This window comes from Sturnira hondurensis, unplaced genomic scaffold, assembly GCF_014824575.4.
Source record: "Sturnira hondurensis isolate 20B ecotype Veracruz unplaced genomic scaffold, ASM1482457v3 Scaffold0004998, whole genome shotgun sequence".
Classification (NCBI taxonomy): domain Eukaryota; kingdom Metazoa; phylum Chordata; class Mammalia; order Chiroptera; family Phyllostomidae; genus Sturnira; species Sturnira hondurensis.
The window spans coordinates 7,512,698-7,531,753 of record NW_028077629.1 but is presented as its reverse complement, the minus strand read 5'-3'; the positions used below and the strand labels follow the sequence as shown (position 1 = coordinate 7,531,753).

The 19,056-nt window shown below is 40.5% G+C and overlaps 1 protein-coding gene across 4 annotated transcripts in view; it reads left to right on the top strand.

The window, feature by feature from the left end:
- Positions 1-19,056, top strand: part of HERC3 (HECT and RLD domain containing E3 ubiquitin protein ligase 3) — a 98,665-nt gene that overhangs the window by 57,083 nt on the left and 22,526 nt on the right. For all 4 annotated transcript variants that reach the window (XM_037046115.1, XM_037046112.1, XM_037046113.1 and 1 more), the window contains 7 exons: positions 2,326-2,349; positions 2,435-2,524; positions 3,798-3,968; positions 5,609-5,752; positions 7,315-7,481; positions 12,526-12,592; positions 13,116-13,198. In XM_037046115.1, the coding sequence (XP_036902010.1) occupies positions 2,326-2,349; positions 2,435-2,524; positions 3,798-3,968; positions 5,609-5,752; positions 7,315-7,481; positions 12,526-12,592; positions 13,116-13,198 (746 nt within the window). The remainder of the gene's footprint in view (positions 1-2,325; positions 2,350-2,434; positions 2,525-3,797; positions 3,969-5,608; positions 5,753-7,314; positions 7,482-12,525; positions 12,593-13,115; positions 13,199-19,056) is intronic.

The following is a 19,056-nucleotide window of genomic DNA, read 5'->3' as shown; positions in this document are numbered from 1 at the left end:
TATAACTATACTGTGGGATGGGAATGGGAGGAAGCATGGAAATGCATTTCTGGCAGAGCGCTGTATTTGATACATAATAAGCCCTCGATAACTATTTTTCAGTAAGCAGTTCTCAGTACCCAGTGTATGTTGCCTGCCTGCTAGTCACTGGGGATGGAGACATGGGAAGGACAGGGGGGCTGCCTCTGTGGGGTGTTCAATGTGGAGGCAGCAGAGAGAGAGGAATTACAAAGAGATGTAGCATGTGTAAAGGGCTATGGAGCACAAAAGGACGTTCTAAAGTGGCTGATTTTTGCTTATTTTAAAGAATAGGTGGCTTTGTGTAGCTATGAAATAAAACAAAAGATTACTAAAAAAAACCCAGTAGGTGGCAGTGGCTTCTTTATGTCCATTAATAAACTGCTATCATCCCCTTGAAAATGAAATAGTGCCTTTGTAGGCTCCCATAGAGGGCTGCATAAGTGAGAAAGTTAGTGATAGAAAAAGTAAATGCTTCAAAAATAAAAACTAGAGTCATCTTGCCACACGAGGGCAGTGTTTTACCTCTGAGTACCAGTATTGTGCAAGGTGAGAAGAGGCAACTGTTTTTGCCTCAGCGTGCAGGGGTGGCAGGGAGCCAGACTGGCCTGTAGTGGGTACAGGAACACCTGGTGGTGGGCAGGCTCTATGGCAGAGGCCTGGGTTTACTTCTTGGCATGACAGGTGTTTGTGCTATGCCTCCTGCCCGTAGTCACAGTCACATTTAGGAAATGTTGATTTGGATTTTTTTTTTAACGGAAAAAGATATTCCCAGTTACTCAGTTCTGTACCATGTACTTGTTCATTGCTCCTATTTTGTATATTTTAAAAAAATGAGCTAAGGTCATAGTACAACCCCATTTCAAGCAAAAACATTTAAAATGTGACCCACTGATCCTTTGCTAGTTTTAGGTCTGTAAGACTCATTTTGGGGGAATGGACAGCCCAGGGTAAGCAGCCTCTCAGGAGAGGGTCACACGTCAGTTCATATGTGTTCACCTAGGTTAGGGAGAGCAGTCTTGAAGCAAATCATAGCATAGCTGTTTTAGTAATTATTTCACGTAATAAGGAAATGCCAGTACTAATACCATTTCTAAACACTCAGCATTCATAAAAAATCATTGAAATTAAATTTTTATATTTCAAATACAAAAACTCATAGACTTATAAAAAGTTCACAGATGTATAAAAAGTACAAATTGGTAGTCACAGATTAGTTAGTGGGGTGTAAAGTACAGTATGGAAAATGGAGTAGGCAAAGAACTTACATGCATGACCCATCGACATGAACAAAGGTGGGGGGATTGCCTGAGGGAGTGGGGGGTGCTGTGTAGGGGGAAAAGGTGGGGGAAATCGGCACAACTATAACAGCACAATCAATAAAATATTTTTAAAAACTGTTTTATTTACGTATTGATGGTGTGTCTTCTGTTTGCCAAGCATTGGTTCAAGTGGTGAGTCAGGGACAGCTTTATTTATTTATTTATGTATTGCTGTTGATGTCACTGTTACAGATATCCCCCATTTTCTGGCCTTTGCCTGCCTCCATCCAGCCCCTGTCCCCCGACCCCTGGCCTCCACAACACTGTTGTCTGTGTTCAAGGGCTGTGCATACGTGTTCTTTGGCTAATTTCTCAGCTTCTTTTATGCATTCCCTCCTACCCGCCTCCCTCAGATCTTTCTTTCTGCCCTCGCAACAGCATGGATGGACCTATGCTAAGTAGAACATTGTGCTAAATGAAATAAGCCAGTCAGAGAAAGACAAGTACCATATGGTCTCACTTACATGCGGAATCTAATGAACAAAATAAACTGACAAAATACAGCCAGAGTCTTAGATACATGGAACTTAGACCAGGGACAGCTTTAAATATTTGGTTTTTCTTCAGAGTAACAGCTTCTGTGTGTGTGTGTCTAAGGAAGAGATGTTACTGACAAATAAATGAAATTTGCATTAACTTTACCCAACAAAAGTAACCTCTGAAGTCAGGGTTTTAAAGTCCTGTTTTGGCATTAATTTTCTTTTATAAGAGAATTCTATTAATGCTGTGAGTTATGGAGTTAGTGACATGACCTGTAATGGTCCTTTAACAATTTTTAAAGATTGTTTTTAGTTCTTTTCTCAGCCTATGTCTATCAAAACATTTGGTTTATTCCATCAGAAATTCAGCCAGCCAGTCAAATGGGTTAATTCCATGGCCCAATAGATAGTTTATATGTTTTGTTATTTGTATTTCACATTTGTAGGGGGTAAAAAGTTTAGGTTTTGCAATTCAAGTAAGAGACTTTTTATTTTTCTTTACACAGAAGGCCAGACCATCTATAATACAGGTAAATGATTCTTTTTAAATTTACTTATATATTTTCAAGCACTGTTCTCTGTGGGTACTACAATATTGCCAATAATTTTTTTTAGGATTCTGTAACGCTTTGTTCCTACCCTTTCATCTTTGATGCCCAAGCCAAGACCAAAATGTTGCAGACGGATGCTGAGCTACAGATGCAGGTATCATACTTTAAAACTGATTTCCTCTTCTTATGTGTTTCTTTCAACCCACACATTCAGTTGTAATTTTTACTAATAGGAGCAAGTATATTCAGATGAGTTCTATTTTAACATTTAGAACTATGACAAATTTTTTAGCAGTTTTTTTTGTTGAATACGACACTTATAAGTGAATGCACATTTGCGTAGATGAGGAGTTGGCAAGCATTTTCATAAAGTGTGCATAGTAGATAGTTTAGTTTGTGGGCCATACAGTCTGTCTCAACTTCTCAGCTTCTCAGGTTCTCTGGCAGTGCCAGACACAGCGTTATGAGTGAGCATGGGATGTTCTGATAGAACTGTATGCACACTGAAAATTGAATTTTGTGTAATTTTCACATGTGGTGAAGTATTCTTCTTTTTATTTTGTTTGACATGTTAAAAATGTAGAAACCATTATGAGCTCGAGCTGTGCAAAAACAGGCAGCAGGCTGGGTTTGGTCCGGCTGTTTGCTGACCCCTGCTGGAGAGATAATTAAATGGAGCTTGGTAATTCTTCATTGAGTTAAAACTAGTTATAGAGGTTTATTTTAAGTACACATTTTTATTATAAAAAATAACTGGTTTTAAAAAGCCTACAAAGATATTTGTGAATTAGCAATTGAAACCCACCAATCCCTACTGTTGATGGATGTATAACTTTATTCATGTCTCTCTTCATCTGTCTGTCTTTATGTCTGTTTCCCTCTAGCTCTGTGTATGTACAAGTGTGTGTATACATATATGTGTATACATGTATATAAATATACATATGTATATTATATATATGCATGTATACTTATTTTCGCAGTGATATATTCTTGATATTGACAGTTTGAAGATTTTACAGGGACAATGGATGTTTTTCAAAGGGTAAAACTGTTTAACAAGTGGTTATTGGGTTTTTTTTCTGCCATTTTGAAAGTCATGGTTTTTACCTACTCTCCTTCCTATTTCTTCTGTTATAATATTTTTCAGTCTTAATAGTGCCTAAATCATTTTCCAGGGACTGGTTATGGATCATATGGTTCAAAGAGTATTTCAGTTAAACTCTTTGAGTTCATATTAGAAAGATTTGTGTGTTTTATAAACATAGTAACTTGGAAAATCTAAGTGGAAAAGTTAAGACAAAAATAATAAAGAGCAATGGAGATGCAGTCAGCGTGTCCCCACACACCCCAGATTGAAGGCACAGCTGCCTGTCCCCACCCTCAGGTGTGCTCTGAGTGATTGTGTTCTTGATGTGTCCTTCCAGGTGGCGGTCAATGGAGCCAACCTGCAGAATGTCTTCATGCTTCTCACCTTGGAGCCTCTGCTGGCCAGAAGCCCCTTCCTGGTCCTTCATGTTCGCAGGAACAACCTCGTTGGAGATGCCCTAAGAGAGTTGAGCATTCATTCTGACATTGATCTAAAAAAGCCTCTCAAAGTGAGCCCTTCAGTATATTCCTCTAATACCTTCCTAATGTTCCTATACAGTGTTGATGAAACAACAAAATCTTATTATTAAAATTGTGGAGTGCAGCCATTCATTATTTCTTTCATCCATTTTACAACAATTTAATCACTTCCTTCTGTTAAATCACCAAACAGCACATCTCAACATACATCAGATAAAAATACCAGTGGATTACTTGAGGGTTATAGGGCTTTCTTTGTCCGCTGTCTTGGTGTATCTGCTCCAGTTCCACCAAAAACGAGTAAGCAGCAGCAAAAGTAAAGCTTCAGCTAAGTACAAAACTATCAAGCCAGGATCTAGGAAGTCTTTTGGATGCCAAAGATTTAAGAGAAAGAAGGTACAAAGGAGAATATAGAGAGGCAGTGGAGTCATCTGGGACGTCATTGGCCGCTATGCAGGCGCTCTTAGTGCCCTGATGTTACTGAATTAAGAAGTTGTCTTTCCTCCTAGACTCTGCATGTTTGTGTTACTACTTAATGTGTTCCCAGGGCTTTGCACAATGCCTGTTACACAGTAGGTATTAATAAATACTTAGTGAATTACTTGAGATTTGAAATCACTTATTTTTCCCTTTGGATGTCCACATCTCTATTTCTAGTCCTCTTGTAAACTAGTTTTTGAAATGTCATAAGCAAGAAACTTCATGGTCTCCATGATATTGTCACCCTTTTTAGAATGTCCAGTGGGTAGTGTGTGTCCCACCAATCTGCTTGGGAGTCTCCCTAGAACTTCTGGGTTATATTTTTGATCGGGCCTCTTTTTGCCTCCTGTTTTCAATCAGTAATTCTGATAAGATAGTTTTTGCTTTATAGTGTGTCTGCGCTGCCTTCTGCTCCTTCCATGTGATCGAAGTTGCAGTGTCTGTCCCCACCATGTCTCTCATCCTGCCGTAGGCAACCTGAAGACAGCCATAATATAAGCTTTCTCAAATGCTGTTTTTAGCTCAGTGCCTGAGCCCTTACTTATAAATTGGGGATGATAGCAGTAATACCTATGCATGAGGCTGTTCTGAGGGTTAGGTTAATACAGTGTAAGTGCTGGCATGTAGTGACGCTCAGTAACTCTCATTCGCAGGTTTGCTGTAGTCGTTACTGTGATGATCGTTACGGGTCCACCATGCCCTATATGGGTCTGGTTATGGGTTTTTTTATAGCCCCTCACTGAGCCCAGCTCTGTACTTACTTAGAATGGTCTCCTCCCCTCCATAGGCATCAGTTTCTTCAAGAACCACTTTTTTTACTGAGCTTAATCATTGCTTTTCTGTGTGTTCCAGAATGTTTACCTCTCAAAATATTTAACTCTTTGAAAATAAAACGTATTGTCTAAGGGATTCTTTTATGTTTACGTTACTGCCTTAAATAGATGGTATACTTTCTGTGTACACATGGTAAACTTGTAACTGTCTTTGTATCCCTTGAAGTACCTAGTAAAAATTCTGTGTCTTTCATGCCTTGTTAATAAGTGGATATCCCTTGCAATTTTTATTGCATCAGTATATTGTGTTCTATCTTCCTTCCTTTGTCCTGACTTGGGAAAGAATTTGCTAAAAAAAAAATGACATAGCATGCCAAAGGTTCTTTGAAGTATAATTCTATTTTCGTTGATTTAAGGTAATCTTTGATGGTGAAGAAGCAGTGGATGCTGGTGGTGTCACAAAGGAGTTCTTTCTTTTACTGTTGAAAGAACTTTTGAATCCCATCTATGGGATGTTTACATACTATGAGGATTCAAACCTCTTGTGGTTTTCAGATACGGTAAGTAAGTGATGTCATAGTTAAATGGATAGAATTAAACATTTTTTGAAAGTTGTGAGAGCAATCCCCATACTTCTCATTTTGAAAAGGAAAGCATAACAAAGAAAATAATTTAAAATGTTAAATAATATATCCAGTCTTCATTTTTTCACCAGTTGCCAAGACCTAATAGTGTCTATTGTCACCCATCAGCCCTATTTCGGTTTCTAGTAGGAAGATACAAGTGTTGTTACCCTCCAGGGGTGGGAAAGCACAGCATGATAAGTGAATTGCTTTTATGGCATGTGGAAAGTAGTAGTCAGATATGTCTTATTTTAGTAACAGTGGTAGTATGTGTATGAATACTTACACAAGTAAACAGGCATATACTTTATTTTTGAAAATTGAGTAGGAGACCTAAGTTTTAAGAAGCATTCTAATTTTAACCAGATTATAATTTAGTTCTTTTTTTACCAGAATTTTCTCCCTAGATCTGCACAGTCCTAACATGTAGCCATTAGCCAGCCACATGTGGCCATTGAAATTTAAATTTTATTTAATTAAAATTAAACAGTACCAAAGATTCATTTTCTCAGGCATGTTGGCCACGTTTTAAGTGGCCGCCATCTAGGGCTGCACAGAGCCAGACGTCCCCCTCGCTGAAGGAAGTGCTGTTGGATGGTACTGCTCTACGCAAGCACAATCCTGTGCCGCAGAGTGACATTTCTGTCAGGGATGGGTTGCATCTGTGACAGAGGCCACGTAGGATTGAGTATAATGGAGCTGAAACATTCCATTGATGACATCATGATGCCTTGTGACATCATAGCCATTGTAACACTGTAGCACAGCACATTGCTCACATGTTTGGGATGATGCTGGTGTGAACACACCTACTGTGCTGCCCGTCATGTAGAAGTATAGCACATACAGTTATATACAGTGCATCACACTTGATAATGATAATAAAAGACCAAGTTACTGGTTTACGTAGTTCCTATACTGTATGTTTTATCATTACCTTAGAGTGTACTCTTTCTACTTATAAAACATAATTTGCTGTAAAGCAGTATGCTGTGCTACTTGGGTAGCAGCCTCATACATCTCATTTACAGCTTCTCCGGACTGCATCACTTTCGCTTGTGCTTGATTTAATCTCATGTTGTTTAGCACAGTGACATGCTGTACAGGATTGTAGCCCAGGAGCAGTGAGCTGTACCAGGCAGTCTAGCTATGCGGTTGGCCGTGCCGTTTAGGTTTGTGTGAGGCACCCTATGATGTTTGCATGGGGACAAAATTGCCTGGCGCATTTCTCCCAATGACCCCTTTTGTTAAGTGGCAGATGACTGTATAAGCTGTTCTCTCTGTCACTAGATGAGCTATAAATGCTTAACTTTGTCTACATTGTGTCTTTTGGGGATAATCAAATTTTTGTCAAGGACATTTCTCTGCTCCAGAAGGTAACTAAATATTAATAAGGTCTTTATTCTTTTCTACTGAACATATCTTATGCTACATGGCAGATTGTTTTGAGGGGTGGAAACGCTATTTCTTTTTAACACATTTGCATATGTACTGAAAAGTGTTTTGTAGAGCACAACTGGTTTCACCTGATTGGCATAACCTGTGGACTAGCCATCTACAATTCAACCGTGGTCGACCTCCACTTCCCACTGGCACTGTATAAGAAGTTACTGAATGTAAAGCCTGGCTTGGACGACTTAAAGGAGCTGTCACCCACTGAAGGAAGGTACAAAGCTAAAATATCGTTTGGTGTGGGGAACTGCTCTGGCTGCTTCTGGCAGTGTGGAATGAAGTGGGAAATACCACAGGTACAAGTGTGATTTTAGTGAAACCGTATGGCTAAACTCTGTTGTGTGCATTTTGTCCTAAGGTGTAGCCATACAGCTCCTTGCTTGCAACCTGTCACTCTGTGAGCAGAAGGAAAGGAAGGAAAAGAAAAGGGGAGTCATAGCTGCCCAGAAATAAAAAATAATTCCTTTTCTTCCTTATTCCCAACAAAAAATAAGTACTTAGAGGTTTGTCATGGTCCAGAAATTCATGGGGAGAAAAATATCAAAAAGGGGAGCCTATATTAAAAAGAAAACAACTCTACATTTCCTCCTCTCTCTGTGTTCCTCTTTCCTGTGTGTCTCCTTTATTCTTACACTGCTGTCAACGCTTCTGGTCACCTGTGTGCGGGCTCTTCTCCCTCCACACCACCGGGCACTTCTCCACAGCACCAGCTGGATGCTGTATAACTTCACTAAATTCTGACTCCATCTACCTGGATGGTGTCAGATCCCACCAGATCTGCCCTAAAGACTTTAAGGGATTCATCCCAAAAGACTGCTCTCCCCATTTCAGATGCCAGTTGCAAGTGAGAGGTCTCCAGGTTACCCAAAACATTTGTCTGAGTTTGCTACAAATCGGAGGTTCCCATGACCCCCTCAGGTTTGCTTAATTTGCTAGAGCAGCTCACAGAACTCATGGAGACATATTTACCAGTTTACTAAAGCATATGCTGAAGGAAACCATTTCTTTTCGTGGACATCCGGATGAAGGGATACATAGGGAGGGGTCTGGCAGGATCCTGACTACAGGCGCCTCTGTCCCTGTGGAGTTGGGGTGTGTCACCCTCCTGGTATGGATGTGTTCACCAACCCGGAAGCTTTCTGAGCCCCCTATTTTGGGGGTTTTGTAGAGGCTTTCTCTACCCAGAAGCTGACCCAGTCATCTCAGTAGAACAAGAGATGCTCCTAGTGCTCTCATCACTTAGGAATTTACAAGGGCTTTAGGAGCCCTGTTCCAGGAACCCGGGGCAGAGACCAGTATATATTGAATATATTTTTTCTGTGATCTCCCAGAGCCTTTAAAAAAAGTTTGAGATATAATTCACATATCATCTAATTCACCCATGTGAAAGTATGCCATCCAGTGATGCTTAGTATATCTGGAGCCACCGCACATACTAAGTGGTGTAGCCACCACCACTTCAGAATGTTTTCATTGCCTGAAAAGGAAACCTCTTCTCCTTAGTTGTCATCCCCAGTATCCTAATCCCACATGCGCCAGGCACCTGCTAATCTACTTACTGTTTCTATAGGTTTGCCTATTCTGGACATTTTATATATAAATGGAATCATTTAGTATATTGTCCTTTGTGTCTGGCGTCTTTCACACAGCATGTTTTCAAAATTCATCTATATTGTAACTCATCTATAGTGTTGTATTTCTTTTCATTGCCAAACAATATTCCATTAATACGGATATACGGATTTTGTTTACCTGTTCATCAGTTGATGAACATTTGGCTTGTTTCTACTTTTTTAATATGGATTATGCTGCTATTGACATTCTTTTGTTTTTTTAAATCCTCATCCAAGGATATGCTTTTCATTGATTTCAGAGAGAGAGAGGGAATGAGAGAGAAAGACATCAATGTGAGAGAGAAACATTGATTGCCTCCTGTAAGTGTCTCTATGGGGGCTCGAACCTGCAACCTAGGTAGGTCCCCTGACCAGAGATCAAACTACAACCTGTTGGTGCATGGGACGATTCTCCAGTGAGCTGAGCCACCCAGCCAGGGCAGTTATGGACATTCTTGTTCAAGTTTTTGTGTAGATAAAACTGTTTATTCTTGGGTATACTCTATACCTAGGCATTGGGTTGCTAAGTCATTAGCCTTTTGAGGAACTGGCAGGCAGTTGTCCAGAGTAGTGGGGACATGTTTTTATGTTATTTTTTTTCTGGTGCTTAAAACTCCTTTATTCTGAGTTTTTCTGTACTGATTTTAGGTAGCATAAGATTAAGTATATAAAAAGACACCATATCCTGGTAGCAGCCCAAGTGTCCATCAGTAGATGAGTGGATAAAATAATTATGGGACAGTTACACAGTGGGATACTACTCTACTGTAAAAGGGAAGAAAATCTTACCCTTTGTGACAGCATGGATGGACCCAGGGAACATTATGCTAAGTGAAATAACCTAGTCAGAGGAAGACAAGTACCATATGATTTCACTCATAAGTGGAATCTAATGAACAAACTGAACCAATAATCAAAATAGAAACATACTTGTAGATAGAGAACAGGATGACAGCTAAGGGCTGGGAGGAGGTAAGGAGGTGGAGGGATTGAGCAAAAAGGAGAAAGGACTCATGGTCATGGACAACAGTGTGGTGTTTGCTGTGGGGAGAGGGGTATAAAGAGACTAAATGGTAATGAAAAAATACAATAAACCAAAAAATGAATTTTTAAAATAAAAGCATGCTATTTATGTTAATATATGAGTTTATTAAGGCTAATTTCAATAAATGCACTAATATTTTTAAAGGCACCATGTTTTAAGCTTTCTGTAAACAGTGTAATGCTCTCATCATTATTGGCAAGAAAAATCCCTTTTTATGTTGTGTTGTGTTATGTTTTATGTTAAGAGGAAGAGTCCTGATTTTAAAATGGAGACAGAGAAGGGTAGTCTCTTAGGTGCCCTCTGGAAATGAGACTCACACCACCTCTAGAGGACACCAATACTGAGAAACCATAAGGATGGCAGGGGTGGGGTCAAGAGGCAGAAGAGAAAATTTAGAAGGAATATTAAAAAATGACAGAGGAGACCCAGGCAGGGCTCCATTTTTGGAAACTGGAGAGTGACAGAACTTTGCACTGTGTGCTTTACTAGCCTTGCTGAGAATGCTGTATGTCAAGTAATGATTTTGGCCCGGTAACTGGTGTCAAATTTAAATTTCACAGTAAGAATTTTCTTCCTAGGCAATTCTTTATGGAAGTGCCAGACTTGCAGCTCACTAAACAAGAAATTATGAAATCCAAAGACCTACATCCAAGACTGCTCTATCCAGCAAAGCTTTCATTTAGAATGGAAGGGCAGATAAAGTGCTTCTCAGATAAGGTCAAATTCAAGGAGTTCATCATCACCAAGCCCTTATTATATGAAATGTTAAAAGGACTTATACAAGAAAAAGAAGATGAAAATATGAACAGTGAAAGGACAGAAAACTCACAGTTATTGACAACCACACCTAAAACAAAAGCAAACCAAGAGGACAACTAGATCAGGAGCGGAACCATAGAAATGAAGAACACATGGAGGGTTAGCAACAGGGGAGTGGGAGGGGGCGGGAAGGTACAGAAAATAGCATAGATGGTAGGTAGAAAATAGATAAGGGGGAGGGCAAGAATACTAGGGGAAATATAGAATCTAAAGAACTTGAGACACCTGGACATAAACTAAAGGGGGCGAATGGTGGGGGAGGGGATGTGCAGGGGGGAGGGAATGAAGGGGGGGAATAGAACAACTGTAATGGTATAATCAATAAAATATATTTAAAAAATAAAATAAACAAGAAAGTGCGAATGAGGTCTAGCTACAAGAATGTATTCTCTTGAAAACTGGGCTATGACCATTGTTGGATAAACATTTTTAAGGAGTTCATGGATGCATGTGCTTTAGTCTGACAGCCAACAGTGTCTTTACAGAGCCCTTTGTACTAATAAGTAAGCCATTAAGATTCCTAGTGGATGAGATGACTGAGTTGGGGGGGCTCTGCCCACAGGCCGCCCCCACTTCCTCCCTGGCAGCCATGGCTGAGAATAAGTCTACCAAGATGTGATCTGCTTGGGAAGGCAAGGTGGCTGATCTCTCAAAGGAGAAAGGCCAGGAGCCTTTTCCTCAGTAGACTTTTATTGGGATCATTTTGCACAGGAATACAAGTAAAAACTCATCAATCTTTGTGATGCAGTAAGGATCAAACAATAGATAGCATACAAAGAACTATGAGGACTTATTCTGAGTCAGGGTCAGTTAGCTAAAGGGCTATAAAACTTTGGGAAGGAAACTCATTTTCTGCTTGGACCCTTGTCAGAAAACTGAGGACATTCTCAGCAAAGCAGTTTTCACAGGATTTTATGCATTCTTTCTTAGGCCTGAATGCCCTGGGGAACCTCCCATTCCTGCCCAGGGCTGCACTGCCCTCTGTCATTGTTTAAGGCTTAAGTCAGGTAGGGGAAGTAAGCAGGCCAAGAGATTAGGAGACTTCTCACAGACAGAATGAAAGCTCAGGCTATGTCAAAGCCAAGGGGCAAGGGTCCATCGTTCCCTTTTTCTGTAGTCCCCCAAGTCCTTCCCTGGGGGCCCCTTCGTGATCATGCCTGTCTTAGGTCATCCCTCCCTTGAGGAATCTTACCCCTCATTGGCTAACCAGTCATCCTCTTGGGGTCAAGCAAGGTGAAGTAAAGGGGGCAGAGGCAGCGCCCCTGCCAGGGAGATAAGCTTTGTCTCCTTAGTGGCTTAGGGTCCGAAGGTCTCTCATTCAGCCTTAGCCACAGGGGATCACAGCTTCTGAAACCAGGCAGGGTGATTCCCAACATTTGAGGCTTTTTTTAAAATGATAGATGGCTTATTCTATTAGTGCATGTGGGTGAAGCCAGTCTGTAGAACCACTATGGTACCGTCTCCCCCAATATCTACTTCCAAGCAATACCAGGGTTAAAAGAACATAAGTGTGTTAGATATAACTTCTTTTGAGTTTCTTCATTAATCCAGTAATATTTGTCAGTAAGAAATGAGAATAATTAATATCTTACAGTTCTACTGCCATATTTCTTTGTCAAGATATAGTAACATGATTTTCTGTCAGCCTGAATTTATGTTCATTCTAGAATCTTCTTTGATAGTTTTTCCTTACATACAGCCTGGGCATGTGACTGAGATAAAAAACCACTATTGCCACATCTGATTTGCCTTTTTTTCTTTCTCCATCATTCTATGATTAGGAGTCTTCAAGAACTTTTAGATTATCCTGGGGAAGACATTGAGGAAACTTTCTGTCTCAACTTTACGGTAAGGATTTTCAGTTTTATTTGTGATTGTGCCTGTCTCACTCTTCATGCTTACAAGTCATAACTAACATTGGTTTTTCTCCAAATCAAATAACAAATTCAGGGAATTCCCTGAACCAAATTATTTTAGTCAAAGTGTCTTAAGTTCAGTACATGTGTTGAATAAATCAATGAATAATTAATCTATATACTTAAGAAAATTACTGAAGCATTAATCCTTTCTATTCCTGAACATATATTTCTTTTCTAGATTTCATATTATTTCTCTTTGCCTGCACTTATTGGCAACTCCAAATCTTAAAACAAAAGAGATCTTTTAAGGTGCCAATGTTTTCTGACTCAGTTTCTTTCTCTCCCCCTAAGAATTTTCTGTGGTAATAATATGTAGCCACTAAGCTACATTTGTTCTTCAAGATTCTCTCACTCATTTGTTCCTAAAGATTCTCTCACTTATCTAGAAAGATAAGTAGTAAACAAAATTTTTCAACAAAAATTGAAACATTTATTTTTTCCCCTAAATGTAGATTTGTCGAGAAAGCTACGGTGTGATTGAGCAGAAGGAGCTGATACCTGAGGGAGACAGAGTGACTGTGAGCAAGGATAACAGGTGAGTTCACCCCTTGGACTTTTGCAGATGGAGCTCCTTTAATTTTTTGCACTTTTAAGGTCAAGACTGAAGTTAAATTTTAATCCTTTTTGCAGAAGTAATAAGGGGAGAGAACAAGAAATTTAATGCATTTTTAATAGTACAGGAAGCATCAAACTTGAATTCAGGAGATAACTGGGTTTGTTTTTTTTGTATTTTTTAAAATTTAATTCTTGTTCAAGTACAGTTTTCTGTCTTATGTTCCCAGCCCTGCCCACCCCCCTCCCAGTGCTCCCCACCTCCCTCCCATTTCCGCTCCCTACCCTTAGTTATTGTCCATGTGTCCTTTATACTTGTTCATGTGAGTCCATCCCCTTTTCCCCTATGATTCTCTCCCCTCTCCCCTCTGGACCCTGTCAGTCTGTTCCGTATTTGAGTGTCATTGGTCATATTTGTTTGCTTTTTTGTTTAGATTCCTGTTAATGGTGATATCATATGGTATTTGTCTTTCACTGCCTGGCTTATTTCGCTCAGCATAATGCTTTCCAGTTCCATCCATGAGGTTGCAAAGGGTAGTAGTTCCTTCTTCCTTTCTGCAGCATAGAATTCCATTGTGTAAATGTACCATAGCTTTTTGATCCAGGAGATAACTGTTTCAATTCTGGACCTCCATCTTACTGGTTTTAACCCTAAACAAATTATGTAAACTGTTTGATCTCGGTTCCTCATCTGAAAAATAGGAACTATAAAAACTACCCTACTCAGCCTATGGGATGGTTGTGAGACTAAGATTAAGATAATTTATAGGAAACATTTTGGAATGAATGAACTCCCAGCATCTTGCACAAGGTTTCCAGTATCTAACAGAGTGTTTGACACAGAAATGCTGGAAAAATATGTGTGGAATAAATGAATGTTAAAAAGATGCTTACTCTTACTGTTGTTTTACTGCTGAAGAATTTGCAATATAGATTTTAAATTAATATTTTCTCTGCCTCATGATAATTAATTCAAGTACATCTGATTTTTTTCAGGATGATTTACCATCTTTGTATTATCTTTTAGAGGAGAAAAAATTCTATTTTGTTTTCTTTTGTATTAAGTCATGAGTGAGGTTTCTGGCAATCTGCTGGGTATAGGAGATAAGTAACTTTTATGTTTGAGAAGCTCAAACATAAAGATTTGTTGGGAAAGGTCAGTGTAAACAAATGATTGCAGTAGGTTACTGTGTGCACGATAGAGTAATAGGCCCAGTGCCACGGAAGCACAGGGACAGGCAACAGCACTTTCCCCAGACATTAAAGAATGTAAGTGAGGGAGACGTTTTTGGCACAGGGAATACTGTGAGTCAGGACTCAAATGTGACAAATGGTGGAGAAGGATGAGTACTTACTTATGGGATGGGGGGTAATGTGTGGGTGAAGAGTGCGTGTTGCAATAGTGTTAGAATAGAGGTTGTCAAGGCCGTAAATGAGATTTGGACTGGGAAGTGGTTGATCAGTTTTAGAAAAATAACTGGTGGGCATGTGGAAATAGACCACGTACAGGGGGACCCATAAGGAGGCTATTGAGGTGGCTCAGGTAAGGGGCCACGAGGGCCAGAATGAAGGTAATGGGATTACAGAGTTGGCTGCACCTTGGTTTTGTGATCACCGGGGGCTTGTGTCTGATTACCGGTGGGCAGCAGTAGCGAGGCATGTAACGATAACACTGAGGTTTCCAGTTTGCACAACTGACTAATAGGAAACAGAATCTGTAAAATAGGGTGGGGGGGGAAAAGGAGTCCCATTTTTGATATGTTGATTTTGACATGACTGTGTGACACCCAGGTGGTTGTCACTTTTCAGTTTAGAACTGAAAGTTTGCATGTGTTGTATCTTGAGAGAGAGAGGTATTGTATGAATATTTTGTTTAGTTAACGCCAGCATCAGTCATCAGTGAACTTGAGGTCACTTACAACAAGAACCACAGAGAAACAGGGATGAAGTCAGTTAAAAAACAAGTTTGGGGAAAATGCACATTCTCAGAGGGGCTTTGTTATATTAGAATATAAGGTAGATTCCTAAGATGAGGCTTTGGGGATCATTAGCATATTGGCTAGAGTTAAAGCTGCTGGCTGGAGGAACTGGTAGAGGGTGGGGAAAGATGGGAGAGGGGTGGGCTCTAGTTGGGAGGGTTGTGAGTGAAAAATTCCTCACAGAGGAAACCAAGGCTTTATTTAATCTATGGAGAAAGGTAGAGAAGCTGGATGCTGTTGAGAAATGAAAACCAATTCACTCTAGGCTTTAGTTGGCTTCTTACTGTAAATAACTGGAAACATGCAAGCAGAGATCCTGTGAAATTCACTCTGTCCAAGTGATCTGCCTTGGCTTCCTCCCATAAATCTTCCCTTTTGGAAATAGGAACAATAGAAAATTTGACAGACCTCTTCTTTAACCCTGCACACCCTTTCCCACCCACATTTCCTACTTTAGTTCACGTCCGTGTGTCGTAAGTTCTTTAGCTTCTACATTTCCCATACTATTCCTGCCCTCCCCCTGTCCATTTTCTACCTACTGTCTATGCTACTTATTCTCTGTACCTTCTCCCCACTTCTCCTCCTCCCACTCCCCTGTTGCTAACCCTCCATGTGATTTTCATTTCTATGGTTCCACTCCTGATCTAGCTGTCCTTTTGGTTTGCTTTTGTTTTAGGTGTGGTTGTTAATAACTGTGAGTTTGCTATCCTTTCACTGTTCATATTTTTCATCTTCTTTTTCTTAGATAAGTCCCTTTAACATTTCATATAATAAGGGCTTGGTGATGATGAACTCCTTGAACTTGACCTTATCTGAGAAGCACTTTATCTGCCCTTGCATTCTAAATGACAGCTTTGCTGGATAGAAAAATATTGGATATAGGTCTTTGGATTTCATGACTTGGAGTACATCTTTCCAGCTCCTTCTTGCCTGTAAGGTCTCCTTTGAGAAATCAGCTGACAGTCTGATGGGAACTCCTTTTTAGGTAACTGCCTCCTTATCTCTTGCTGCTTCTAGAATTCTCTCCTTCATTTTAATCTTGGTTAATGTAATTATGATGTGCCTTGGTGTGTTCTTTCTTGGGTCCAACTTCTTTGGGACCCTGAGCTTCCTGGACTTCCTGGAAGTCTATTTCCTTTGCCAGATTGGGGAAGTTCTCCTTTATTATTTGTTCAAATAAATTTTCCACTTGTTGCTCTTCCTTTTCCCCTTCTGGTACCCCTATCATTTGGATGTTGGAATGTTTAAAGATGTCCTGAAGGTTCCTAAGCCTCTCCTCATTTTTTTGAATTCTTGTTTCTTCGTTCTTTTCTGTTTGGTTGTTTCTTTCTTCTTTCTGGTCCACTCCATTGATTTGAGTCCACTTTCCTTCCCATCACTATTGGTTCCCTGTACATTTTCCTTTATTTCACTTAGCATAGCCTTCATTTTTTCATTTAATTTGCAACCAAATTCAACCAATTTTGTGAGCATCCTGATCACCAGTGCTTTGAACTGTGCATCTGATATGTTGATTATCTCTTTGGTGCTTAGTTGTATTTGCTCTGGAGCTTTGATCTGTTCTTCCATTTGGGCCATTTTTTTGGGGGGGTCTTGTCCTGCCTGTTATGTATGATGGGTGGAGCCGTAGATGTTCACCAGGGCAGGGCAACCCAGTTGCTGGGTTGTGACACTGTATGTGGGGGCGGGGTCTGAGAGGGAACAATGGCACTTGCTCTGCTGTCTGTTGAATTTCAGTTCCCCCAAGCAAACTGGGCCTTTCTGGTGCTGTTTCCTGTATGGGTGAGCTTGTGTATGTTCTAGGACCCTGTGGGTCTTTCCAATGAACTCTCTTGGGAGGCTGGGAGTCTCTCCCAGCACCTCAACCCCCACACGTTTCTTCAATAGGTGTTTTGTGGCTTTGTTTCCCCACACTGAGACCCTGGGTTGCATGGTCTGTCTTGCTCCCCAGTTTTGCCTGGTTTGTTTGTGTGTCATTGTGTGACCTCCCAGTCAGCCAGCCGCCTTGCACTGTGCCCCACTTCACAATCGCTGCCTCACTGGGTCTGCCCACTGCCATCTGGTGCACCCAGGGTTTGTCAGCTGCTGCCGTGCGCACCAGGTATCACTGCTTTTTTGGCCTCCACCTCTCTGCCCAGTTCTACCCCTCCTACTGGTCTGGATGAATGTGTCTACTTTAACTCCTTGGTTGTCGGACTTCCATACTGTTCAATTTTCTGTCAGTTCTGGTTGTTATTTTGTTTCTGAATTGTTGTTGTCCTCATTTTGGTTGTGTGAGGAGGCACAGTGTATCTACCTATGCCTCCATCTTGGCCGGAAGTCCCATCTCTTACATTTTTTAAGACAGAAGTCAATGTGGTCTAAGGTAGCATAACTTTTTTGTCATTTAAACCTTCCTGACTATCCAGGAAGCCTCAGCTCTGGGGAAAGAGTGAACTGTAATATCAGAGTTAAGTGAAATGGTGCCTAAGTTGCTCAGCACCCAACAAAAATGGCTTCAGATAATGAGGTGACCTTGATTTTAGGAACCTAATATGGAGGCTAGTCTTCTCTCAAGCAGGTGTTTCAACCAAAACTCTTCCTTAGTAAGAATTTCTGGGAGCTAAAAGCACTGTGTTTTCTTTACATAACATCATTCCTTTTGTTAACAAGTGATTTATGTATTTTTAATAAGAGCAGGGTTATTATTTCATTCACTTTGGCAATGATTTTAGAATTGGGAAGTTTGTGGCAGATCATAAAGTAGATTTGTTGGCTCAGACAATTTCCCTCCTGATTTTGATGATTGCTTCATAACATATATGCACACATATGTCCAGATGTTGATACATATGGAGCCTTTAGTCTTTCAAAGGCTGCTTGTATTAGGTTTCAGACAAGATACTGTGTGTGGCATTTGTTAGAAACTAACGATGGGCTCGTTGAGCAGCCCGAGGCAGGGGAAACCTTCAGGATGTCTTTACACCCCGGTGAACAGCCATAATGCTCAGTGTTGATACCGTGGGTGGGGACAGAGTCATCTAGTGCCAGCAAAGGGGATGTGTGATGCAGTCTGAAGTTGAGGCAGTTGTTGGGACTTCTAACTCTTTTTCATACCTTTATACAATTGTTTCTCTTAAAGCATTTTTTCTTCTAGACCTTTTTGGCTCTCTGTCTTTTTCTGAGTTTTTTTCTTTCTCTGACTCTTTGCTTCTCGCTTCCTTTCACTTCAGAGGACTCTCTGAATCCTCTTATTCAATAGACATTTCTTTCAGTCTACAACTAAACTGGCTTAATAGTTGAGAGAAAGGCTGTGCAGGAATACTGAACTATCTTGCAGTTTGTTTAGGGCAATACACTGCTCTCATATGCAACTGTAAATATGAAGACACAATTGGGTGGTCGAATCTGAAGGAGTTCAGAGAAATGGACAGATGCTTCTGGGAGGAGAGATATGGCAGAGAGCTAGGTTGGAAAGCCTGCTAAGATTTGAATACCAGAAAGTAGAAAGGAGGACTTAATAATGTGACAGGTTCTCTGTAAAGTGATGGCTGAATCCTGGTTGTTATTTCTGCAGAGAACAGTTGAGTAGTGGGTGAGTGGGGTGTGTGTGGGGGGGGGGGGTTGCTGGATATTCATTTGAACACCCAACCCAGAGTGGTTTAGCTGGGGATTAGCTCGTGGAATCTTTGAAATAGAGAAGTGTAGAATCCCTTCAGCGGGTAATACTAAGCCATTGTTGGTTTGTGTGCAGAGGTGTGGCATGACAGAAGAGGGTCTGTGACACACTCTCTTTTCCATCCTTTTATTCTTCTCCGCGGTTTGTGTCTGTTGCTGACACATATGCTGTCATGGACATTAGTGAATATCAGGAGTGGTGCTC